Raw genomic sequence first — 26725 nt, forward strand, 5'->3', positions numbered from 1 at the left:
TTTGAAAAACACTTTTGAGTAACAATTTGTGTTATGACCAAACTTTTCAGAAAGTGCTTTTAAGTATCAAATTACGAATAAGGATATGAAGAAACTTACTTAATAGTTAGTATTATATAAGTAGATAAATATTCAACAAATATTTATTATTAAAGATAATAATTAATTTTTTAAATTTTATTTAAATAAAATTAAAAAGTACTTTATTCTTTCAAGATAATTTAAATATATCAAAAAATCATTCAACAAATATAAAGGTTCACCTTAAAAATCATAATTTAAATTAAGTAAGGTTATTTTGGTATATATAATATTTTACTAAGGGTATTTTTGGTAAGAAAAAAATTCAAAACTGCTTCTGCTTCTAGAGATAAACTAACTTTTTGTACTTCTCAAAAACTGATTTTATTTCTACCAAAAACACTTTTTCTCTCCAAAAAGCTTAGCCAAACACCTTAAGTTTAGGAGAGAAAAAAAGCAAGTTTGAGATAGTGCCTTCTTTTAGAAAAGGTAGTCATATGAGAGATTTTAACTGTTTGGGGACTAGAGGGATTTTCAAGAGACAATTTGAAAAGAAGCTTGATATTTTAACTCGAATAGTTAATAGCTTTTGAAATTATATGTTGTGAAACAAAAGGTCGAATAGGCATACCTTGCGAAAATGTAATCGTCGAATGTCACCACATTTTCAGAATGGCTTAGAGATCAGTTTTTAACAGAAATACATGATTCAGTGTTTACACTTTACATACTCAGGTCTTTACTCTTTGTAAAGCAAAATTACCAGAAAGAAACAGAAAATAAAGGAAAGAAAAGCGAATCTCCTCCAGCATAATTTAAAGATCTCTGTGAACCGAAATGCAGTGTATTCAAATTTCATACTAAACAAAGTTGGAATTGCATAATATACAAATAATACATACTATATGTAATTACAAAAACAAGCAACATACCAGACAGGGATTTCTTATTTCATGCCTATTTTTGTACTTAGAATAGAGTTGTAAAAGAATGGAATGCAGTCTTTCAATGCAAAGTACATCCATTGTACAGCTCATTACACAAAGTATGCCGCATTCACGCAGGGTTCGGGGAAGGGCCGCACCCTAACGGAGTGATGTAGACAGCATACCCTAACGCAAACATTAGTGGCTTCTTCCACGGCTCGAACCCGTGCCCTATAGGTCATACTGAGACAACTTTACCATTGCTCTAAGGCTCCTCTTCAATAGTAAAATATTGTCGAAAGTTCTTGGACACATACAAAGTCTGTGAGCAGTTATCATCCCCAGAGAAAGAGCCAAGCTCCAGATGTTGCCGCTATCCTGCGCATGCAAATGTACAAAATGTTAGGAAGCTTTCAATGTCATCAGTAATTTGGTTTTCAGTAAAAGGGAAGCTTGTGCTAAGAATGATTTTCACCCTTTTCTCATTACCATAAAGAATCAATAAATGGCAAATTACCTCAGAATCCGACACCAGTCATAAAGATGGATAGTGCAAGTGCAACCCTTTAGGCCCCAACAAAATATGACCTGATGACAAAACAAGAAAAGGATGCTCAATGGTCACACCATTTTCTGTAAACAAAAATGTAACTTGAGAGCTTTTCTCCTATAAACTACCAGTTTCCAGAAAGATTGGCAAATAATCAAAAGTACAAAACAAAGAGTTCTGAATTCAAGTCTCCAGTAGTATCCACATGAGCTCAGGTAAAGAAGGCTGCTGATAAAATGGAATAGTTAAAGAGTACTAAATCGAGGAGGCAGAATTAATAACTTCAGATGCTCCAAAGTAGAAGCCATCAAAGAGAAATGCTAAAGAAATGATAGGCTGGCCCTGTATATCAAAAAGATATACATGTAATACTCGCATGGTAGCAGTTGTGCAAACACACTTTCGAGAATGGCGTTTAAACCATGTCACCTGTTTACACATGCTTTAGGACAGCAAGACAAAGAATGCAGGGAAATGAAAATGAATAGTCAACAAAAACTAGCAGCACCAAGGCCCATGACATAGAGTAACAGCCATTTTATGAGTTTCTGCATAGTCAGCTTACAAAGAACTATGCAGGATAAAATCATGAAACTTTGCTCAACATCCAAGAAAAATTCAATACTATGTATAAGAACCTTGAAATGATTAGATACCCCATGTTCATAAATTGGCACTTTTGAAGAGAGAAACATCATTTTACTTTTTGATGAGTTGCAAACATCATGAAGTCATTGAAGATAGCTCATCATTACGAATAATACTATTCTTGTAGAGGATGTTGCAGTTTCATCCTAGTCTGCTATCCATGCGCACTTAGGAACTAAACTCGTACCTTCATTAGATATCACTCAAATTTTGGATCAAGTCAGTAAAAGCAATGAAATAAAGGAAAGTAAATTCTTTGGTATTCATAGAAACTTAGACTAAGATCCATATAGATGATATCTACTGGTTGGAAATAGGATATAGTCTTGTTACTAAGTTGATTTTGAACCTATTGCTTTTCTAGGATTATTTTGCCCTTATTATAGATTTATATGCTAGTAATAATATAGAGAACTTTTAATATTATTATTATTATTTATATAATTTTAACTTACTTTTTACTTTTATTTTTATTTGGTAAAAATAGAGAAACATGTTCAATGAGGATTCATATAGCCGACCCTAACTTGTTTGGGACTAAGGTTAAGTTGTTGTTAGAAACTTAGACTAGTATAACTTCAGGTTTCGGGCTTTGGAAAATAAATAATTACTGAGCTGAATTTACATCTCCAATCATGGAATCTCCTTTTGTCTTGAACTTTGTCACTAAACTGACCAAGCAATTAAATCAGGAAAGTGAAGCAACTGAAATTGCCCCTGCTCCTCCCTGCCTTTTGCTTTCCTCAGAAAGAAAACATAAAAGTAATAAAGTACAGAGAGAGGTGCTTTGATAATGTTTAAGGACTCTCTTTGTCCTACCCATGTAACAGTAGGACTTCCATATGAATCCTCTTGCAAAAATTTGTTTAAAGCTCTGTAACTGTGTTCTAGACAACCATTAAGCTCAAACATAATAAATATTTGGTGAACACTACTCCTCAAGCAAACTAGGGATAACAAATATCTGCCTTTTCATTTCCTTAGAGATGTGAGAGTAATGCACAGTAATTTATCTTAACTCACGGTAAAGAAAGTAGTTTTATTTCTAAAGTAGCAAAAACGATCTCCACTGTCAAACCATCAAAATCAATTGGCAAGTGACATACTTTCTATATGTCCTTATTCCACAAAATTATCATGCAGATTCAACATAGATCAATAGAAAAAAGGGGAAAAGAAAGAAATGTGTTATCCTACTTGCCCGGCAACAGCTAATCCATCAGCAAGCAGAGAAGTTGCTAGCTAAAGCTGCAAGCCGGTCTGAAAGGCATTATGAACGTGATCCCAGCAGCCCAGCCTTGTCGCTAATGCTGCCAAGGTTAGAAAATATTGCAGTTATTAACGCAAGTAATAGCAGGAAACTTAAACCGCAGACAAGAAGAAATTACACTTTTTTACATATCGGAAGACGACAAACATTCAAGTGACAAATAATGGGACTAACACAATGCTGGCTACGCTATTGCAGAGTACATTTGAAAGGGGAAATAAGTAAATCTAGAATATTATTCACTTGCAGGGGAGATTTCTCAAACGCTGGACGCACAATGGAAGAGCACATGACCACTAGATTTATGTATCTTTGCATTATCTGGTCACTGTTTCATTAATTTTTTAAATGAGCAGAAGGAATAAAATCATTTGGAGCTGATCACAATTAAAGACCAAATAAGACCATGTTCCAACATCTTCGTCGAAATAATACAGTACTTCAGAATTGGGTTTCATTTTCCAATACAATCATTGTGATGGGAATCATAGGGTGTCAAATATTAATTTACGCATCAGCCATCACATGAAGCAAAAATAACTTCCGGTCTCATCTTGTGTCTTGCCTATAGCCAAAAATCATGACCATAATGTTTCACGTGTTTTTACAAGGTCAGTGCTTCATGCATGTTACAGAGTAATACTTAACACTCCTATTACGATCCTCTAAGGAAATATAATCTTCTACTTTTTTTTTTTTTGAATTGATAACATTTGTATATATTAATAAAATCAGTACATAGGTTGTACTGAAAACCATATTTACAGGTAAATGCTAACTAGATGTGCTAGTGTGCAATCCTAGCAAGATCCTAGTATGTCTAAGATTGCCCGTGTATCTTCTGTGTAAATATGTTTACACCAAAAACAAAAAAGAAGAATACAATTGAGTTTGATCTCCTGCACTGAGTTGCTTCTGTCTTCAAAACATCTAGCATTTCTTTCCTTCCAAACTGTCCACCAGATACATGCTGGGACAGTCCCACATCTATCTCTGTTAGTTGCTTCAGCTCCAGCTTCTTCCCAACTAAGAAGAACTTCAGTAATCCTGCAGGACATTGTCCATGAAATACCCCTAAGACTAATAAAAAAATTTCATAGTTGGTCTGTTATCTTGCAGTGTAGAAATAGATGGCTAACTGTCTCAGCATTTTCCCCACATAGAAAGCATCTTGAACACAAAGAGATTCCTCTCTTTATAAGATTATCCTGGATTAAGACAGCCTCCTTTGCTAGTAGCCAAGTGAAACAAGCTACCTTATAGGGAATCTTGGTTCTCCATATATGCTTCCATGGCTAATCATTTATCGGTGGATCATTTTGATTCAAAATCTTATATGCTGCCTTCACCTGATAGACCCCTCTGTTGTGTCTCTGTCACCAAAGCGAGTCCACCCCTTCCTGTGTTGCTTTAAATGCTTCCAGCTTGTTGTAGAAGTCAGTTAATCTTGCTATCTCCCAGTCGTTCAACTGTCTTCTAAGAGTGAGTTTCCAACCTTGAGAACTCCACATTTCAGCTACTGTCTTCTGTTGGTTTTGTGCCAAACCAAACATATCAGGGTAGAGTTCCTTTAGGCATCCATGTCCCAACCAGTTATCATTCCAAAATGATGTTTTCCTTCCATTGTTCATTCTTATGAAAGTGTGACTCTTCATTGTAGGCCAAAGTTCCCTGATGGATTTCCACACACTAACTCCATATGATGTGCTGACTTTCTTTGACACCCAGTTATTTTCCTAACCATACTTTGCTTTGATCACTTTGCTCCATAAGGTTTGGGGTCCTTGAGAATATCTCCATAGCCATTTCATTTTGAGAGCCTTGCTTTGATTCTTCAAGTTTCTGATTCCCAGACCACCTTGCCTTTTCACCACTGTAAGGGATTTTCATTTGACTAAATGGAAGACCTTTTTCTCCTTATTCCCTTGTCAAAGGATCTTTTGAGTTTGTCCAACTGTATAATTCCGGCTGGAATTGGGGACAAGGACATCACGTAAGTAGGAAGTGAGTCTAATACTGAGTTAATTAACACTACCCCCCCCCCGATAGATATTGTGCTTTCCACCTTGACAGCTTCTTATCAGATTTTTTAATAACTAAGTTCCAAATCTCTTTGGATTTAGATCTTGCACCCAAAGGCATCCCAAGGTAAATAGTAGGTAGAGACCCTACATCTCCTCCTAGTACCAGTGTCAGTTGATCCATTTTATAAACTTCATTAATAGGAAAAATATGGGTCTTTCTCCGGTTGATGTGGAGTCCTGAGATTCCCTCAAACAAAACCAAGATGATCCTCAAAAACCTCAGTTGCTCCTCTTCAGCATCACAAAAGACTAGAGTATCATCAGTATATTGGAGATGTGTGATCTCTAGACTGTTTGATCCATTCCTGTCAACCTCAAAACCTTTAACCCATCCATTGACTTTTGGTGCCTTAATCATGTTGTTCAGGCCTTCCATGGCTATAATGAAAAGGAAGGGAGATAAGGAGTCACCTTGTCTTAGACCTCTATGAGTAGGGAAGAAGCCTTCAAGAGATCCATTTGTGAGAATGGAGAACCTGACAGTAGAGATACAGAATTTCATCCAATTGATCCATTTCTGCCCAAAACCCATTTGTTCTACCATTTTCAGCAGAAAACTCCAGTTGACATGATCATAGGCCTTCTCAATATCTAGTTTACATAGAATTCCTGATTTTTTCTTTTTGATTCTTGAGTCCACAGCTTCATTAGCAATCAACACTGCATCCATTATTTGTCTTCCTTTGATGAAAGCCATCTGTTGAGCATCTACTAGTTTGCCTACCACCCTCTTAAGCCTTTCAGTCAAGACTTTTGAGAGCAGCTTGTAGAAACTCTCTATCAGACTGATTGGCCTGAAATCTCTCAATTCTTGGGCCCCTGTCTTCTTTGGAATTAGAGCTATGTATGTTGCATTGAAGCTTTTCTCAAACATCTCCTGGGAATGAAAGTTGTTGAAAGCCTCTGTGATGACCTGCTTCAAAATATCACTTAATGAAAAAGTCATTGTGTATCCATCAGGACCTGGGGCTTTGTCACTTGCACACATCTTCAGGCAGCTCAGGACTTCTTGCTCCTCAAATTTGCTTTGTAGAGACTCCTTCTCTAATTCTGAAATTATGGGACAATTTTCGAAATTGGCTGCAGGTCTCCACTCTTCAGGTTCTGTGTATAACTTCTTGTAGAATTCAATGATCTCATTCTTTATTTTGTTTGGCTCCTCCACTGTTTCATCTTGAATCACTAGTTGGTCAATATTGTTGCATCTCTTGTATGCATTGGCAGTGCGATGGAAAAACTTTGTATTCCTATACCCTTCTTTGAGCCACAGGGCCCTTGATTTCTGTCTCCATGCACTTTCTTCATTCTTGAGGTGATCCTCAAATTCCATGAGAATAGCTGCCTTCCTCACTGATTCCTCCTCTGTCAGAGCTCTTGATTGTTGTGTTACATCAAAACCTGCCAATTGACTCAGCAGTTTTGATTTTTGCGTTCCCAGGTTTCCCTTACAAGTTCTGCTCCATTCTTTTAGCTTGCCTTTGAGAGCTTTTAATTTGCAAGCTAAAATATAGTCTGGTCTTCATGAAAATTCAAAAGATGTCCACCGGTTCCTGATTCTGTCATCAAAACCTTCGGAGATCAGCCACCAATTTTCAAACTTAAAGTATGATTTAGCTTGCTCCCAAGCACCACAACATAGAGCCACGGGGACATGATCAGAGATCAGTCTTTGTTGGAGAGTTTGCTTGATATTTCTGAAGCTATCATCCCATTTTTCTGAAATTAGAAATCTGTCAATTCTAGAAGCAGTTGTATGATTATCCCCTTTGAACCAAGTATTAGGGTCTCCTTCGAGTTGAAGATCTATCAACTCCATGTCTTCTATGAAATCCGAGAATTCCACCATCTCTCTGGACCTCCTCAAGCAGTCCCTTTTTCAGAGGGGTACCTTGTGACATTAAAGTCACCACAAACTGCCCAAGGGCCTTCCATCAGTCCCCTTACTGCACCAATTTCCCTCCATACTGTTCTTCTTTCTATTCTGCAATTAGGAGCATATACTCCTGTTATATGACATTGGAAGTTTTGTAAAAGAGCCTTGAACTTGCATGTCAAAGTGTATGCACCAATCTGTAACACCTCCCATTTCCATACTCTGCAATCCCATAGTAACAAAATTCCCTCTCTCGTGCCACTAGCTTCTAAACATGCGTACCTTACCCATCTCCCACCCCAAATTTAACTGACAGTTTCCTTGATATCCCCCTCCAATTTTGTCTCCTGCATACAGATAATGTCTAGCTTCCAGTTGAGTACTTGACTTTTTATGATCTCCCTTTTCTTCTTGTCATTTAATCCCCTTACATTCCATGATATTAAATTGATCTTCATATTGCAATAATAGACAGATCTTTCCCCCTATTTCTTTTCCCATCGCTCTTGAATTTGACATCAAAAGAGGCTAAACCTTTTAGTTCCAGTGGGCTTTTGAACCTTTGTTTCTTCACCTCCACCTCTGTCTCCAATCTTCTGACTTATCTACAACTGTCAATTTGCATAAGTAACTCCAGTGCTTCTTCTTCATGGCCTTGAAAATCTACTCCGAACATTTTTCCCAGTTTAATCATATTCTAATGGACCCACAGTGTCGAGTCCATCTCTTTATCCATTACTGAATTGTGGTGTTGTACTGAAAGAGGAGTAGCCTCCTCTACCTCCCAATTTTGATCAGTATTGAAGTGACATAGCTGTTGATGGTGCCCCAGCCTGCTATCAACTTGATCTTCCCTCATTTTCATGCTTATGCTAGCTCCCCTGCCTTATGTCCCAATTTTCCTGTCTCTGCTTCACATTCTGACTGGTCGCAACTCATATGTGTTGTTGCATGTGCCATAATTTTGAGGTTGGCAATAGGAATTGGATCCACTGCGTTGGTTTCTTGAACTTTCAAGCAAGAGACGTGGCCCAGTTCCTCAATATAAGGCGTCAATCTTCTTTCTTCAGTGGGCTCACATAAAAGATCATTAAAAATGACCTGGGCTGCAGAATCAGCCCATTTAGTTTCAACTCATTCAGGCCCAGATCTATTGAATTAAAACTTGGACCTTGCATTTGTTGCACACATGTCTTTCCCTTATTTTTAATTTGCAATATAGTACACCCCATGTGCTCGCCTATCATGTCTACAGCTGTTTGACTGCCTTTATCCATTAGTTGCTCATAGGGTTCCTTTGTCCACTGGTCTCTTGTGAGTTTCGTTCCTTTCTCTCTCTTTCTTCTCCGGCGCTGTCTAGGTTTTCCGACGACTTCAGCTTAAATCTTGCCTGTTTTTCAGTCTAGATTGGGATGAAAAATCTGATCCCTCTCTTTCAATCACAATCTCATTAGGTATCTTTCTGCCATCACCGGCTATTTGAACTCTGGCCCACTTGAGATGGTTTTTGAGATCAGTTTCTTCTTCAGTAGTTATCCATCCTCAACAGAGATCTCCTATTTCTTTGAAGATCTTTTGTGACCACAGCTGTAGGGGAATTCCCATGGCTCTAATCCAACAGGTTTCCACAATTTGAGAGTTTGGTATGCAGCCAGCAGTGTAGTTCCACCATTCCAAATGAAACTTGAACTTTTTCCATCTCCATTCTCCTTGCAGGATCTGCTCAGCCATATATCTATTCGGAAATTCGAATAGAAACATGTTACCAGTCATCTCATACATGTTGACCCCAAAGGCTTTGTTCCATAAAGCAATAGCCCATCGCCTTATGTCTGCTAATGTGGGTCTCTCAGTGATTTCCTTTCCAAAGTACTCAATAATGCATCTTTTTAGTAAACTAGTGTCCTCAATTCCGGGTGGTTCCACAACAGAGATATCTCCTTTTTTTGTACTGACATCTGCCTCTCGAAGAGTATTGGATTGCCATTTACTCTCCTTAACTGCTTTGACATAAGGATAGTTATCCACAGTGTTTCTGGGTGGAACTGTGTTTATTCAATTTGGGGGCATCATAAATGAATCTTTCTATCTTAAATGCTATGTCTGTCCAGCCTGCATTCAAGGCCAACTCTAGGATAATAATGACTGACCTTTCTTCTCCCTTTAATGACAAAATACTCATATACCTTCCATGAGCATTGAATTTCCTAGTACAGAAATATTCTGTCAATTGGTCCTTATTTTTCCATCTCTTCACTAAATTCTTATGATCTTTCGATGCTTCTTTAAGTACGTAGCAAATCCATTCCATTATCTTTCTGCCCATGGATGAGCGTCTCATCATATTGCGACTTCTCTCCACCCATTCAAACCATATGTCTTTGTTGGAATTCCGTCTGGTGATATCGAAAGATTTGAAGCCAGAATTGAAGTATATCCTGTTTTCTCCCATATTAGTTCTAACTACTGCTTAGGTTATGTAAAAAAAAGGTTTGGTAGTAATCACAGTGGGTGAATACTCATTTAGAAGAAAGAAATGTTAGATTCCTGTGAAAAGTACACCGGAAAGGGTATTCTGCAATCCTAGGAAGTAGGAGAGAGAAGGTTCTTGGGAAGAGTGCCTGGGAGCATTTTCAAATTCCAACATGAGTAAACTTTCGTAACATGTATCAGCCTATAATCTTCTACTTTTAAACTTAGTACGATATATTTATGTAGTATGATTATCCAAATCATAAACAATTGGGAATCTAATATCCCTCAACTAACTGTTAACCAAAATCTGAAACTATATGGTTCCTACCCTGCCGCAAACAAAAGTCTCGCATTTATGTGGAGGAGAATAGAGGGGCGGACCCCATTATTCACCGAGTTTCGAAAGTGCACCATCGGCCCTCAAGGGTTTCTTGGTTATCAAAAAAAGGTATGGCAATAGAACTTCCAAAATTGAAGCTTTATAAAGCAAAACATTGTTAGGCTACATGTGTGGGCTGCTCAGGAACTGAAATTAAGAGGTGTTAGAAAAGACAGTTTCTCAACCATTCATTTCATTCCAATCAACTTATAGGTCAAGTGATATGCAACTTATACAAAGTCAGATATTCAAATAGATTTCAGGAATTTGACTTCTAAAAGTTTGACAAACAGGTTCAACACTTCAGCTCTCGCGTTTCTAGAAGTCCAAGATTACAAGAGAAGAAATTTTGACAGATTAGAAGAGTAGGTAACTAGCAAGAAGATTAGAACCACCGTAACCTAAACACCCATGGTCGCTTTCCACTATAGAAGTGGCCAACTCCTCCCAAATCCTCTTCTTCGACCCCTCTCTACAGACCCGTACACTCTTTCAAAACCCTATCATGAACTCTATGTTTCTTTTACTTTGATTACCTCCAACTTTCTCGTCCCATAAAAGTATTATGTCCCTAGCATTCTCACAAGTCGGAACGGTATCATACTTTATCCACATCCCTCCCCAAAAAGTTCTTGTAATAGCATCGGACATAACCTTCATTTTGGTTTCCTGCAAGCATAGTAAATACGCCTTCTAATTCCCTTAACCCCCCTTGATGGTGACCCTTTTGTTTGGGTCATGTATCCCCCTTACAATTCAAGATATAGTCTTAATACACATAAACTTCCTATCCTTCACCCTATCCCCCTTCTCCTCTCAATGCCACCCCTCTCTTTCCCCAAATACCTCCTATCATACACCAAAAGGCTACCTCTTCCTTATTGAGATTCCACTAGCCTCCTTCCCATTCCCACCCTTCTATCCCCTTTTGCATTATCACGACTCTTATAAACTCTTGTTCTATGTTTAACAACTCTATGATCTTGTCTTCCTTCCCCTTGAACTAAACACCCCAAGAGTTCCCCAAACCTTAAGAATCTACCACCCACCTATTTAGTCATACTCTTTCCTCCTTCTATGATAACTAATAGGCGAGTATTTTCCTCTTCCTCTACTCTTGCCCCCAATACACACCCTCCCCCATAAGAACCCTTCTTTATCCCGACCATCTCCCCCATTTTCTTACACCAACTCAAGGTTTTCCAAGCTGAAGGTTTTAGGTGGTTGTTTCAATAGACTGCAAATGGTTGGAAATCCTTGACGAGCCTTAGTTAGCTTGTCCCACTTCTCATTATAAACAACTGCCTTCCCCCTACTCATTTTATAAATTTGTGCTCCCGACGAGTCACCACACTGATGTTACCCCTTTGGCACTAACTAGTTTCCTCTCTACAATAAAAACAACACTAGAGTTATGCTCCCTAGCCTCCAACTTGAGTAGAGAAGAGGCCAAGGGCTTTTGACCCAACCCTAAGACATGTGACCACTCTGTGTGTTTTAGTAACCCGATTCAATATAGTCCTCCATGTCATAAACCTAATTCAAGGGCACTCTAATCTTTTTGCCATAGTTTTTAAATTTCTAAGTTGATCGGACTCGGGTGCGGGTGTCCGATACGGGTGCGGATCTAAAGGTCGGATCCTTCATGATCTAAATTATAAGATTCGGGGGTACGGATATGGATGCGGCGATTTGGCTAAAATAATTCAAATATTTAAAAATAGAGTTATAGAAATATGTCCAAATTATGAGACATTATGTGGAAAACTTGCAAGGTATTCGAAAATATTAAACAAGAAGAGAATCCTAAAAGGCGATAAAAGGAAAAGGACCTACGTAGAAATTTCTATATATAAGGTATTTCATTTTCTCCGGTATCACCCTAACTTTTGTTTTGTTTTTAAAAATCATTGTATCTGTCCCTAATTCCTCCGTCGATTTTGATCAAAGTACCCAAAATTAGTTGAACAGATCCGGTGGATCCTACACCCACACCCATCCCACGTCGTGTCGACACGGGTGCGACACCAAAGGAAAGAGTTCGAGCACTTAGCTAAATTCTTCATCTCCCCCAATTTAAACTAACCGCCAAATTTACCCCTAAACATGCTCGTTCTCGGCATATCCACCGTATTTGCCAACCATGAGAAACTCCCCCTCTTTTATGCACTGCCTCTCTCTCTTTCCCTCGTAATCCCTTCCCTCTCTCTTCCCTACCCCGAAAATCTTCTCTCACACAAGAAAGGCCTTAGTGTAAAACTCCGAAAACAAACAAACTTTGTGCCAAACCTACCTATCACCAACTACTACTGACTTAGGTATATTACCACCATTCCTCACCAAAACACTAACCTTTGACATGTCATGCTTGCTACATATAACGTCTACAAAACCCCAAACATGTCCCCCTACTTTCTTGAAAAAATCGAAACACAATATGTGTGCTCATAGGTGCAACCACATCGCCGTCATACCTAGGGTCAACACATCCTAACATATCACTCCATCTTTCAACCTTTAGAAAATTTCCATCAATCAATCTTTGGCCTTCAGAAAATATTATTGTGGTTTGCTCGTTGCTAGTGAATCTAAAAGGAAAACTCGTGTCACCGTAGGGTGACACTTGTCAAGCCAGAAGCTAGCTCTCACGCCTCTAACGCCTATATATAATATAACCTTTGGTGAGCCAACCCACTTTCCAACAATCCTGAACCAATATGTCCTCAGAAAGCTCTTCCTCCTATTGGTATACTCGTTTGACACCTTAAATTGTAGCTCGTAGCTCCTTGCAACCATTTAATATTCAAGGAAGAGGTATATGCCGGCAGATACACTCTATTTACTTGTACTCTCTTTTGCTATGCATCTTCTTGATGCCTTTAATGAAATTCTCCTACTTCATCCCAAAAAAAAAAAAAAGGTATAAGGTACAAGGAACTCAAAGGTTTAGTTAATTTTGATGTCAAATTCAAAAGCAATTGGGAGAGAAATATAGGGAAGTTACAATCAATTGGTGCTCCATGAAGATAAACATAATCTCATGGAACGTTAGGGGGATAAACACTAAGGGGAAAGGAGCACTTTGAAGAGTCTAATACACATGTGGAAAGCAGATATCTATTGTCTGCAAGAAACCAAGGTAGAAGGGGATATAGAGGAGTTTGTGAAGCAGTTATGGGCAAATAGATGGGTAAAATATGAATGTTTACATGCTAGTGATACTAGAGGGGGAATTTTAATGATGTGGGATAGTAGAGTTTGGAAGGGGGAAGTTACATGTACAGGATTACATTCCTTGACATGTAACTTCATGGCTATGACTCATGATTTTTCTTGGCATCTAACAGGGGTGTATGGTCCAAACAGCAGGAAGGAAAGGCAAGGGATGTGGGAAGAAATTGGGGCAGCTAGAGGGTTATGTGGAGATCTCTGGGTAGTATGTGGAGATTTTAACACCCCTAGGTATATTTCAGAAAAGAAGGATTGTACCACCCTAACTAGAGATATAATTGATTTCTCAAATTTCATTGATGACATGGAATTGGTAGACCTTCCTTTAATTGGAGGCATGTACACAAGGAACTGGGGGGGGAGGGGGGGCCTCAAGATTCTTCTTCCAGGATTGATAGATTCCTCATCTCCACAAGCTGGAATGATGAATTCAGGAGTATTAAGCAGTCTATCCAACAGAGGGTAGATTCAGATCATTTCCTCTCTCCTTGCAATGTGGTGAATGGGAATACAACAAATCGTATTTCAAGTTTGAAAACTGGCGGATAGGTGTAGAGGGTTTTAATGATCAGGTGAAGACATGGTGGGATTCTTTTGTAATTGTAGGTAGACTAGATTACATCTTGGCAAGCAAATTGAAAGCTCTGAAACGAAAATTAAAGGAATGGAATCTAACTAAGCATGGGAATCTGGAGGCCACCAAGTCCAATATTCTTAACCAGATCTCAGAGTTGGACATAATTCAGGAGCAGAGAAATTTGAATGAAGAGGAAGTTTTACTGAAAGCAAACCTATTCATGGCATTTGAAGAGGTTGCAAAAAATGAGGAGATAGCTTGGAGACAAAGGTCCAGAGCCTTGTGGTTGAAAGAGGGTGACAAAAATACTAAATTCTTTCAAAGGACTGCAAATGCACATAAGAGATACAACAATATAGATCAGCTAGGGGCAAATGGTGTAACATTGGAAGATCCACTAGCAATTAAAGAGGAGGTAGTGAGGTTTTATCAGCAACTTTTTACTGAGTCTGAGCATTGGAGACCAACTTTCGACATGATAGATGGTCCACAAATCACTGATCAAGAGCAAGATTGGCTCCAAAGACCTTTTGGAGAACAGGAGGTGCATGAATGCATTAAATTTTGTGCTATTGATAAAAGCCCAGGGCTCGATGGCTTTAGCATGGGTTTCTATTCTCAATGTTGGGACATCATCAAGGGTGACATAATGCAAGCTATCCAAAATTTTCAGTCATGAGTACTTTGAAAAGAGTCTAAATGCAAGCTACATAGCCTTGATACCAAAGAGAAATGGGACAAAGGAGTTAAAAGATTATAGACCTATAAGTTTAATCGGCATGGTGTATAAGATCATCTCCAAACTTCTGGCGGAAAGATTAAAATCAGTGATCTCTAAACTGATTGGCAAACATCAAATGGCTTTCATCAAAGGAAGACAAATAATGGATGCTGCTCTTATTGCTAATGAATGTGTGGATTCTAGATTAAAGGGGAAAAAGCCAGGAATATTGTGCAAATTAGACATAGAAAAAGCTTTTGACCATGTGAATTGGGATTTCCTGATAAATATGCTGAAGCAAATGGGTTTTGGCACAAAATGGAATAACTGGATTAGATTGTGTATCAGTACAACTAGATTCTCAGTGTTGATCAACGGGTCACCTGAAGGTTTCTTTCCTGCTCAAAGGGGATTGAGGCAGGGAGATCCTTTATCCCCTTTCCTCTTCATTATAGCCATGGAGGGATTGAACAACATGCTCCATACAGCCCAACAAAATAATTGGATTAGAGGATTCAAGGTTAACAACAGACAAGGAGGCAGCATGGAGATCACTTATCTCCTTTATGCAGATGATGCTATCATCCTATGTGATGCAGAGGTAGATCAAATGAGGATGTTAAGAGTTATCTTAACAATTTTTGAAGGGATATCTGGGCTTCACATTAATTGGAGAAAAAGCCTAATTTATCTGGTTAATGAATCTCAACAAATCCAGCAACTTGCTGGGATCCTTGGTGGTGAAATTGGTGCTTTTCCAACAATATACCTTGGAATGCCTTTGGGGGCCAAATGCAGATCCATTGATATATGGAATGGGGTCCTGGAGAAATGGGAAAAGAAACTAGCAAGGTGGAAAAGTCAATACCTCACGCAAGGAAGCAGGTTAGTCCTCATCAACAGTGTACTTGATGCTCTTCCTACATATCTGATGTCCTTATTCCCTATCCCACCAAAGATAGAGAGGAGAGTGGATGTTTTAAGGAGGAACTTTCTATGGCAAGGCAACAAAGAAAAAAGAGGGTACCATTTAGTTAAATGGAAGGCTGTTACTCTCGGCAAGAAACATGGAGGCTTGGGAATCAAAAACTTGAGGAAACATAACCAAAGCCTTCTTATCAAATGGCTGTGGAGATATACTAATGAAGAACATTCACTATGGAGGATGGTAATTAAAGATAAATATGGGGAAGAGGGGCCTTGGAAAACAAAGAAAGTAACCTCTCCATATGGGGTAAGTGTTTGGAAGGCAATTAGAGCTCTTTTTGGGAAGACAACTGGTTGTTTCTCTTTGGCAAATTTTCAGCAACAAAATCAGCTTTAGAGTAGGGAATGGACAGAACACCTCTTTTTGGGAAGACAAGTGGTTGGGGCATGAGCCTTTGAAGACAATGTATCCTGATATTTTTTCCATAAATCAGCACCAAAAGGCTACTATCTACGATGTTTGGTCAGCTCAAGGATGGAATCTCACTTATAGAAGATTTTTAAATGATTGGGAGATCACTAGAATCACAGACTTCAACAACACACTCAATCAGTTTATGGGGGTGAATTTGAATGTTGATAAGGCATGGTGGCTGGGGCACAGTTCAGGAAGGTTCTCTGTTAAATCTTCTTATCAAGTGCTTAATCAAACAAACATAATGACTGATCTTTGGCCATGGAAACACATATGGAAAGTCAAAATCCCTTACAAAGTGGCATGTTTTGTTTGGTTGGTAGTTAAACAGGCATGTTTAACACAGGACAATTTGAAGAAAAGAGGTGTGCAATTGTGCTCAAGATGTCATCTATGTGGAAGAAAAGCAGAAACTAATAGTCACCTGTTCTTACACTGCATAGTGACTGCTCAAATTTGGAACATATTCCTAGCTCTAACAGGGATACATTGGGTCATACCAAATAGCACCAAGGACCTGCTGTCATGCTGGAATAAGGTGAGAAGAAGTGCAAGTGAGAAGAATAGTTGGGATCCGATTCCTGCCTGCATATGGGTGACTATCTGGAAAGAGAGAAATTCAAGATGTTTTGAAGGCAATGCCAGCTCAACTCATAAGATAAAAATGAATTGCCTACTATTATTCCATTTTTGGTGTAAACAAGAATACACAGTGGACACAGAAGCTTTAATAGATGTTCTAGGGACTCTGTAAGAAGATAGGAATTTTTGTTGTATATTTTGGTCCATTTCTCTGTAATTATGGCCAGCACAGCCTTTGTGCTTCTGAATATAAAAATTGTTACCATCTCAAAAAAAAAAAAAAAAAGGTTATTCTCCTCTTAATATCCTCTCTTTCTCTAATTACTTTACAGACCTCCCAATCAATCATCATATTCAATTCACCGAGTCAAAAGTGCAGAGAGGAGAAAACAATGCACAAATCACATAGTTTCACTTTTCCACTGGAACGCAATAATCAAGTAATGTAGGAAGCATACAAGCAATCAAGAGCAGATTGGGAGATTCCCAAAGAGAGGATTATTGATATTATGGTCGCATTTTTTGCAGTTCTAAACTGAGTAATATCTTGTCAATTGGTCACGAGGAGCCTAACCTGTAGAAACTATTTCCAAAAATGTGCAAGAGACCAGAAAGGTCATTCCAATACATGGATAGAGGAAAAAAAAAAAGGGACTAGAAGACGAAGTTTCTAATCTCTTTGAAGTTCAGGTTTCCCATAGTTCGTTAAAAGATTTATCTTGAATGCTACACAATGGATTACACCAAATTCCTCAAAGTCTTAATATAACAGAGAATCATTCTAGTGTTTTAAGTAGAAGTAGCAGAAGGTAACAGTATTGGAACACTATTTCCAAAGATATTTGGTGGATCATTTGGATGGAAAGAAATGCAAGATTCTTCAAATACAGGAGGGACAATATTGCTATCTCAAACACAAAATTATTATTTTTTTTGCTTAACTTTTATTTCATCGGTATATTTTTGCTTAGACTTGGCCACAGCAAATGTTTTATAGCCTGTTGCCATGGTAGATTTCCTTAGCTCTTTACACTCTCTTTAAACTTGTCTCTTTTTAGATGTAACTTCTGATATGCATCAATATCTCCACATGACTTATCAAAAACAAAGTAGCAGAAGGTAACAGTACTTACATTTGTCACCAATAGTCACCACATGAGCATTTCCCATCCTCAAAGCGATGAAATCGATTGTTATCCCTCACTATAATTACTCTTCTGGTGCACTTAGAAATAAACTTTATTGCATTGTGACAATCTCCACATACACGCAAGTTTTTCATAACTCTAATAGGCCTTTCAGGTGGAAAGGTGATAAGTGCAAAAGCAATGGCTAATCTTTCGCTGTGATACCTGATAGTTTCACTCTTTTCCTGGCCAGCTACCTGTTGCAATACATAGTTTGTGTCTGCAACATACCCAGCTTGCTCTATGTAATCACCTAATTCATCCAACTTCTTATATATCTCCTTAGACTTCGAATGAGATCTATCGCCAGCAGCAAATGTGTGGACTTTATTTCCCTCCTCCACCCAACTCAAACCAGTTTCCTTTTTCACACCTCTGTCTCTAAGCATTTTCCTTGCTTTGGCGGCCTCTTGATATCTACCAGCAGCAGCATATGCATTGGACAGTAGCACATGTACGCCTGAGCTAACAGGACCTAACTCAAAGACACTGTCGGCCACATAAGCTGCCAATTCCGTGTTTTTGTGGATTCTACAGCCAGTCAATAGAGCTCCCCAAACAGACTCTGTTGGTTGCATCGGCATCTCCTCAACAACTTGAACGGCCTCTTGCAATTTTCCAGCTCGTCCAAGGCAGTCCACAAGGGAAGCATAATGTTGATCTCGTGGCTCAACTCCGTGCTTCTTCATTAAATCAAAGTAAAATTTTCCTTCTTGAACCAGCCCAGCATGGCTACAAGCATATAGAACACATAAAAAGGTAATAAAATTTGGCTTCATTCCAACACTCTCCATTTGTTTAAACAAGTCAAATACTTTTCTAGCGTGCCCGTGCTGAGCACAAGCAATCAACATCGCGTTCCACATTCCTAAATTCCTAAGCGGAACCTCATCAAACACACGATAAGCGCCTTCCACAAGACCACACTTGGAGTACAAAGATATCAAGGCACTCCCAACAAAACTCGACGAATCATAGCTCGTTTTCAAGCACAAACCATGTATTTGCTTCCCTAATTCGAGCAACGTGGAATTCCCACACACCCGAATCACACTTGAAAAGGTGAAGTCATTAACATCCACAGTTTCACCTAAAGCAAGCTTGAAAAGCCTCAAAGCTTCCTCATCCTCACCCATTTGAGCATACCCGTATATCATTCCACTCCAAGAAACCACATTTTTTTCAGGCATTTGATCGAACATCTCCCGAGCAATCTCAATCTTCCCGCATTTGGCGTACATATCCACCACAGAACTCCCTACAAACACATCAGACTCAAATCCAATCTTCAAAGCAAAGCAATGAATCGATTGCCCAATACGATAATCAGAAAGAATCCCGCATGCTTTCGTCGCGCAAGGGAAAATATGATCATCAGGCCTAACCCCATTATACAACATTTCACGAAAATACTGTAAAGCAAGAATTGGTTGTTCATTCTGGGCAAGAGAAGAGATAACTGAACTCCAGGTAGTGGAAGACTTGAAGTGGGTTTCATGGAAAACTTGTGCGGAATCAAGTGGGCGTTGGAGCTTTGAGTAGAAGTTGATTAAGTGGTGGGAAACAAGTGGGATTATTTGAATGCCTGATTTGATTATATGTGCGTGTAATGCGAGCCCTTTCGGTAAGGATCTTGATTGGGTTAGGGACAAGAGATTGTTGCATATGGTTCGGAAGTTGAGTTCGAAATTTTGTGGGTTTTGTGAGGGTTTTGGGAAATGGGAATGGGAGAGTGAAAGGTGGTGGGCTGTTTCTTGAACGGGTTCTTGCACAAGTGGGTAGCTCATGAGAATGCAACAAGTAAATGGCTAAAGAGATATGCTGCGACTGTGAAAATGAGGATTTTGACTTCATATATGATGCTTCAAAGTGTAAAAAGAAAGGACTTGACCAATGGTTTCATGCAGGTCTTATAGCTTGTAGTTTCTTTTTGCGGCAAAAGTGCTTTTTTTTCTGCTCAAAAGTGCTTCATCCACCGTAAAGGGATGGGTGGATAAAGTGGACATTAGCGTCCGGATTACTGTGTGACAAGAAAGTGTCATCGTTAGTAAAAGGTAAGTTTTATAGAGTAGTAGTTAGGTCTGTCATGTTATATGGGACTGAGTGTTGGCCGGTTAAGAACTCACACATCCAGAAGATAAAAGTAGCAGAGATAAGGATGTTGAGGTGAATGTGCGGGCATACAAGGATGGATAAGATTGGGAACGAAGATATTCGAAAGAAGTTGAGTGTGGCCCCCACGAAGGACAAGATGCGTAAAACAAGACTTAGATGGTTCAGGCACATTCAGAGGAGGAGCACTGATGCACCGGTGAAGAGGTGTGAGAGACTGACTGTGGTGGGCACGAGGAGAGGTAGAGGGCGACCTAAGAAGAATTGGGGAGAGGTGATCAGGTAGGACATGACGCGACTTAGAATTACTGAGGACATGACCCTTAACAGGAAATTGTGGAGGTCGGGCATTAAGGTTGTAGGTTTGGGGAGAAGTTGTGAATATTTATACAGCGCACTAGAGTGAGACTAGCCAGTTAGAAGTTAGTTTTAGGATACTAGTGGTCATCTACTGACGCAGAGTTTTATCTGCTGGTTATTATTATACCTTCCATCTATTTCGTATTTCTTATATTGCTGTTATTTTATTATGATTCTATTGATGGTACTAATATATCGTCTCTTGTTGCTTTCTTGAGCGAGTCTCCTGGAAATAGCCTCTCTGCTTCTCGGGTAGGGGTAAGATCTGCGTATATATTACTCTCCCCAGACCCTACTTATGGAATTATATTGGACCGTTGTTGTTGTGGTGAGCCGACACATACTGAAAGTTTTAAGTATTCTTTGTTTGGTCCTTTCCATTTTATTCTTCAGTACATTTGACAAATCTAAGAAGTTCTATAAAGAGAAGTCCTTAGCTTAGCTCAAGATTGATTCTAGGAGAGCAGAGGAAATAATCTTATAACAGAAAAATAAAATAAACAATTTCTGAGTTATGTCAAAATAATGTAATCCAATGGAACATATCTAAATTAGAGAATGTACTGTTGCATTTTGTCCCATAAAGACATCTAAAAAGAAAAAGATTGTGAAGTAGCACAATGTTTCTGAAAGTACAACCAACATACGAATTAAATGCTAGAAAATTTAGAAAATACTTATCGACCGTTGACTTTGGATGTTTCACTAGAGCCGTCAATATAGGCTTGGCCCGTTGGGCCAGCCTAGCCCAGCTCGTGATTTAGCAGGGCTATGCTAGAATTTTTGGAGCCCGTTTAAAAATGAGGTTTTTAAACTCGGCTCGAGTAAGCCCGTGTCCCGTGAGACTTGACAGAGGCTAGGCTGCGCCGGCCCGTGGGCCTAATAAAATATTTATTTAAAATATATAAAAAATAAAAAGTATACTGCCTTTAGAGATGGAAAGTCAGAATCGGATCTTTACTAAGAGGAACCAAAACTTGATCTTGAGAAGTTTCAAGAGATAATGTTGTCATATATTGGAAGGACCTTTCTAGAAAATATCCTGATCTTTCAGTGATGGTGCGTGATGTACTTAGCATTCTTATTGTCATTGTACCATCGGAATCGACATTTAGCATTGGTGGCGTGTTCTTACAAAGTACAAAAGTTGCATTTATTATGAAAATGTCCAAACATTTGTTACTACTTGAAATTGGCTGCACAGGTTTTCTAACTCAAACTGGTAATATTTTTTTATGTGAATTTAAATATTATTAATTTTTAAATTTAATTATTTTTAATATTTAACTAATTAATATTGCATATGAATTGTACATGAAAGCGAAGATGTTAAGACAACCTTATCACAAGCGGATTCAAATGTGTTTGATGAAGATGATGTGTTGGATATCTCATAAGCATCATGAACGTTCTCTTGAATAGTTTGTTTTAAGTTTTGACTTTTAGTGAATAAAATATAATCCTGTCTTTTACTTTTTGAGTATTTATCGTGATATATTGGAACAATATAAAAAGTTATAAAGTTTTGCGAATATTTCCAATAAGATATTTTTTAACTTTTAAATAATTATCTTTTTTTAGGTCAGAACTTAAAGAAAAAATATAAAATTATATTTTTTAAAATGATGGGCCGGCCTGTGGGGGCCCGCGGCCCACATAGGGCTGGGGTGGGCTGACCATTATAAAGCCCATCAAAATGATGGGCTAGCCTAGCCCAATCCGTCAATTGCTAAAGCCCATGTGGGCTGGGCTAGGATAGCCCGACCCGACCCATATTGACAACTCTATGTTTCATATTGAAAAGGAAAAAAAGAAAGTTAAGTTTGCCCCCTAAACTTTGCGAATTTAGTTATTCATAGCTAGTATCCGAAAATATTATATATGTTATTTATTTTTAACGGAGCATAAATTGCCATATTTTATCTGCATTGAGCATTTTAAGTCATAAGTGAGACACGTGAAAAAGAAAGATAAAAAAATAGTTTGAATTTGCCCTTAAACTTTACAAAATTAGTCATTCATACACTGGGAATAGACCATTGGTCCATTATTTCTTCTTTGGATACTATAACTATTTGTTTCAATTATGTATCCCTTTTGTTTAGTTAAATAAAAAAGTTTTAATCAAATAATGGAGCTTCTTCGGTGTATTTCTTTATTTTTTTAGATGCAATAATTGATTTTTTTCAATTGTATATTTCTTTTTGTTTTTCCGTGACAAATTTATAAATAAATTTTTTTGGCTGGAAGCAGGGTGAATGTTGGGGCAGTTCATATTGAACATGAAAAATTCGATTTGGATTTTCATTCTCGGGTTAAAGAAATGACAATTCGAAGAAACTCGGATTGGATCAAATTTTTAAAGTTTGAATTCGGATCAATCGATTTGGATATTTTGAATTTTCGATTTTGAGCTTATAAGTTGAGATGTTTCTTCTTCTTATGACAACAAACATAATGAAGTATTCATTTTAAATTGCCTAAAAAGTTCCATATTTGCATCACACTCATTCAAATAAAGTACTATTCAAGTAATGAAATCTTCACCAAGGAAATATAAAGACATTAGTGAGGCCGATAAGAAGCAACAATAGTAAAATCATGTCGAAATAGAAAGTATTCTAATAGTAACTTAGTAATTAGTATTGAATATATGAAATTATGTCTAATGGATAGGGTATTGGACTTGTTACTATTGGCATATGAATAATGAATTAATATAAAATATAAAAAAAAAATTGAATATCTTAAAATATCTAAAAATCTAAAGTACCAAATCCAACATTAATCCAAAATTCAAAAAAATTAAAAATTAAATTAAAAATTCAATCCTTAATCCAAACCCAAAAAAAAAGTTTGCCCAAACTATGCCCACCCTAGCTGGAACTCATTATTTTCGGGCATAGTCTAGGGGTAATTAAGACAACTTTGAAAGATTCCCGGGGTATTCTGCCAAGAGAAATAAAAATCGGGATCCAAAAGACGAAATACCAAATACTTAATGGACTAGAAAAGTCATTTTCCGCTAACGTACTATGATACGACACCGCATTCATCATTTTTTCTACTACGAGAAGGCAGAAACCCGAGTTCCTTTCTATTCTTTCCGTTTCACCAATTCCGCGCCCTGAATTCTCCGGTAAAGGGTTCAATCCCTGTCTTCCACATGGTAGCAATGGAACAAAAACAGTTACTATTGCGCACAGCTACAGAACCACTGATATCAGAGTCAAATTCAATGACTAGCGCAACATTGGGTCGTGTTATGAACACATTGCTTACTACCAAGCCTAAGAAGCTTCTAGAAACCATTTCTCATCTTGATCCTTCTCCCAAAATTGCACCTATTGCTGGTAATTTCTTACTTGTGTATATTCTGAAATTGAGGTTCTAGACAAAAAACACTTTTTTTCTCTTTTTGTTTCTTAGTTGTTTTTTTTTTCTTCAGTTTCTTTGGAACAGTCATTATGGTTTCTTTACAAGTATGTGAAGGATGCTGCTGAAAAAGAGTCATCTTTGGACCAAGTTCTTGTTCCTATGATTCAACATGTAAGAACCAATATTACAGCTCTTTTTGTTTGTTAATTCCTCCGCCTGAATTTATGTGGCATTGGTTGACTGGCTGCGGAGTTAAAAAAAGTAAGAAAGACTTTTGAAATGTGGTCTAAAATAAGCCGTAGACATTTATGTGGCTGTAAATCATCTCATTGATGTTAAAATTGGACGTTTAAAATTAAATTATTTCTAAATTTAGAGAAGTGTCATTCTTTCTTGAACAAGCTAAAAGGGAAAGTTTGCCACATAAAGAACAGAGGGAGTAGAAGTATTCAGATATCAGTACTGATTAGTTTACTAAATGGTTTTATTGGGGTTAACTTCAATTTAATCCATGGCGATACATATTAGTTGAAAATATGTTTTAGACGTTAGCACATCTTATATCTCTAAGAGTGGTTGAGCATTTTAGATATTTATACTAAATATTCCGAACTTCTAAATTTTTTATTTGTATTTGCATAATGTTGGAACGAGATGAGTTTAAACGGAGTAACGTGGTCAATGAGGATTCACATAGCCGATCTCAACCTTTTCGGGAATGAGGTGTAGTTGCTGTTGTTGTTGTTGTTGTAACTTCAATTTAGTCCATAAAATGAAGGAATTGCTGGGAATTATTCCTATGACCTTATATGTATAAGAAAAGGAAGAACCTTGAAGCTTGTTTCTCTATGTTTTTTTTTTTCTTTTTCTGTTTCAAGTTTTCAGTTAGCTTTTTCAAGAGGTGAGTATATAAATTCAGACTATGATTTTCTTTATGCATATTCTATAACATTTTGGAAAAAAAAAATCTCTGAGTATTATTTTCAAATAGTGATTTTATTTGCATTTAACATTGCTCCCACATTTTCAACCTGGACTCTTGTAAAACTAATATGAGAAATATTGTGGGATAGAGGAGTAAATTGTACTCCCTCCTTCCCATTCTATATGACTGTATCTGAATGGACAGAGAGTTTAAGATGTTACTTTTACTTATAATATTTTTGTCATTAATAGTTGAAGAAAAGGTTAAAGTGATAATTGAAAGTTAGTTTGATAAGGGAAATATCATATCGAAGCTTGAAAATTTGAAATTTGAATAGCTTCTCTTTAAAATTCTTGAAAATGGTGAAAGTTGTGTTGGTATGGACTGGTGTCGGACATTTTTAGAATGTTTTGAAAAAGGAAAAGTGTTAAATTTAATATAAATAGGGAAAAGTGGGAGTATTCAATTAGGACATAATTTCAAATTTGTCCATACTCCGCAACAACGAAGTTTTTGCTGTGAATCATCAGTAAGAAGCTCTTTTTTTGCAGAATGTCACCATTTTTTCTCGTCATAACTGGTTAAGATGGGTCAGCTGCTTTTAGTAGCACATGGGCATCTGCTTAGCCTCAAGTCACTAACATAGTCCATGAAATGCTTTAGTTATCCTCATTGCATTCATGCGCCTGAACCTCTCTCTAACATTTTTAGTCTCTTGCATGGTTTTATTTTTTCTATTGAGAGCAATGTTTTTTGCTATTGGAACCATGGAACTTTTCATATTATACATGAAAAAGGCCTTTGAGATGGTGGTGGATGAAAAAATTGTGTAGCTTAAGTTCATGACTGATGGCCTATTCTCTTTTCCTCACTTATGTTCTTGCAATCATTATTAACTATTAGCATATGCTCACCTTTTCTGTTTTTGGGCTAAAACTGTCTGTTGCATATATATACCTGTTTCCCCATGCTGTCTTCTTTATCATCATTGATAAAAAAATTGTCAGTCACTGAGGTTCCGGGGGTCAAAGCATGGCAACCAAGTGATGATACTTCTCAATTGGCTTTTTGAGGACGAAGTAAATTTCCAGGCTTTAGCAAATGATCTGGAGGCCATTTTATCTCGAAAAGAGGATCATTACATATCCCTTGGGTGGTGTACCCTTGCACGAAGTCTTATTGAATTTGAGGTCACTATGGACAAGCTCGAAACACGTGGTAATTTGACCTTTTCAAGTTCTGCTTCTATTTGAACCTAGATGACTCTTTCATTGTAAATTGGACTATACATATGCAATCCTGCTACTTTTGATGCTCTGTTTATTTCTCTTGACCCTTCCGTAAGAGGAAGTCAAAATTCCAACATCCAAAGCTGTAATCTAGTGGTCAATGAAGTGTGTGTAAACCTTGGAGATCAGTGTGAAAATCCAGCAAATCAAAAATACTACTCCCTCCGTTTCAATTTAGATGAGGTAGTTTGACTCGGCGCGGAGTTTAAGAGAAAAAGAAGAATTTTGAAACTTGTGGTCTTAAAAGCTTAAAGGGGTAAAGGTTTTGTGGGGACATGGCATTTGTGTGGTTATAAAAACTTCGCATTCAGGGTAAAATGGGTAAAATGAAGAGTTTAAAGTTGAATTATTTCCAATTGTAGGAATGTGTCATTCTTTTTAGAACAGACTAATAGGGAAAATGTGTCACTCAAATTGAAACAGAGGGAGTGAGGGACTAGTTGATTTTTTCCCATCTGCCTAAGCCTTGGTAGTCAGAGTTATGGGGCAACTTTTGCTAGTGGGAGGTAGCAGATACCCAATGGAATAGTCGAAATGCACATATGCTGGTCTGGGCACCGCTGTTACTTAAAAAAAGAGAAAGTAATGCCAATTCCAAATTGATTTAAAAGTTCACTGTAGATTATACTGGTAATAGTTATACTGTATGCTTTTATTAATCAATTTGCAACACTAGTTTAAGTTTGTTATGCATAGAACTGTTTGTTTCTTTTGAGTATTGGTCTGGAGGAACCT

The 26725-nt window shown here is 37.7% G+C and overlaps 2 protein-coding genes across 6 annotated transcripts in view; one reads left to right on the top strand and one right to left on the bottom strand.

Annotated features, from left to right (window-relative positions):
* Nucleotides 1-849: 849 nt before the first annotated feature.
* Nucleotides 850-19833, bottom strand: LOC104220062 (putative pentatricopeptide repeat-containing protein At5g52630). 3 transcript variants are annotated; one of them, XM_009770860.2, is made up of 5 exons: nt 17873-19833; nt 16582-16760; nt 3343-3455; nt 1465-1535; nt 850-1325 (listed from the first exon to the last, which is right to left on the bottom strand). In XM_009770860.2, the coding sequence occupies exon 1, from the start codon at nt 19711-19713 to the stop codon at nt 17878-17880; it is 1836 nt and encodes a 611-aa protein (XP_009769162.1). In that variant the 5' UTR covers nt 19714-19833; the 3' UTR covers nt 850-1325; nt 1465-1535; nt 3343-3455; nt 16582-16760; nt 17873-17877. The 3 variants fall into 3 exon arrangements, with proteins under 3 accessions (XP_009769162.1, XP_009769163.1, XP_009769160.1); XM_009770861.2 differs by lacking the exon at nt 16582-16760 and having other exon boundaries at nt 3347-3455; nt 17873-19832; XM_009770858.2 differs by lacking the exon at nt 16582-16760 and having other exon boundaries at nt 17873-19832.
* A 3637-nt stretch (nt 19834-23470) lies between these two features.
* Nucleotides 23471-26725, top strand: part of LOC104220060 (uncharacterized) — a 38731-nt gene continuing 35476 nt past the window's right edge. For 2 of the 3 annotated variants that reach the window (XM_070170672.1, XM_070170673.1), the window contains exons 1-3: nt 23471-23751; nt 23847-23947; nt 25709-25919. In XM_070170672.1, coding sequence (XP_070026773.1) covers nt 23565-23751; nt 23847-23947; nt 25709-25919 — 499 coding nt within the window. In that variant the 5' untranslated portion in view covers nt 23471-23564. The remainder of the gene's footprint in view (nt 23752-23846; nt 23948-25708; nt 25920-26725) is intronic. The other variant, XM_070170674.1, reaches the window with a different exon arrangement.

The sequence above is a fragment of the Nicotiana sylvestris genome, chromosome 3 (genome assembly GCF_000393655.2).
Source record: "Nicotiana sylvestris chromosome 3, ASM39365v2, whole genome shotgun sequence".
Lineage (NCBI taxonomy): Eukaryota > Viridiplantae > Streptophyta > Magnoliopsida > Solanales > Solanaceae > Nicotiana > Nicotiana sylvestris.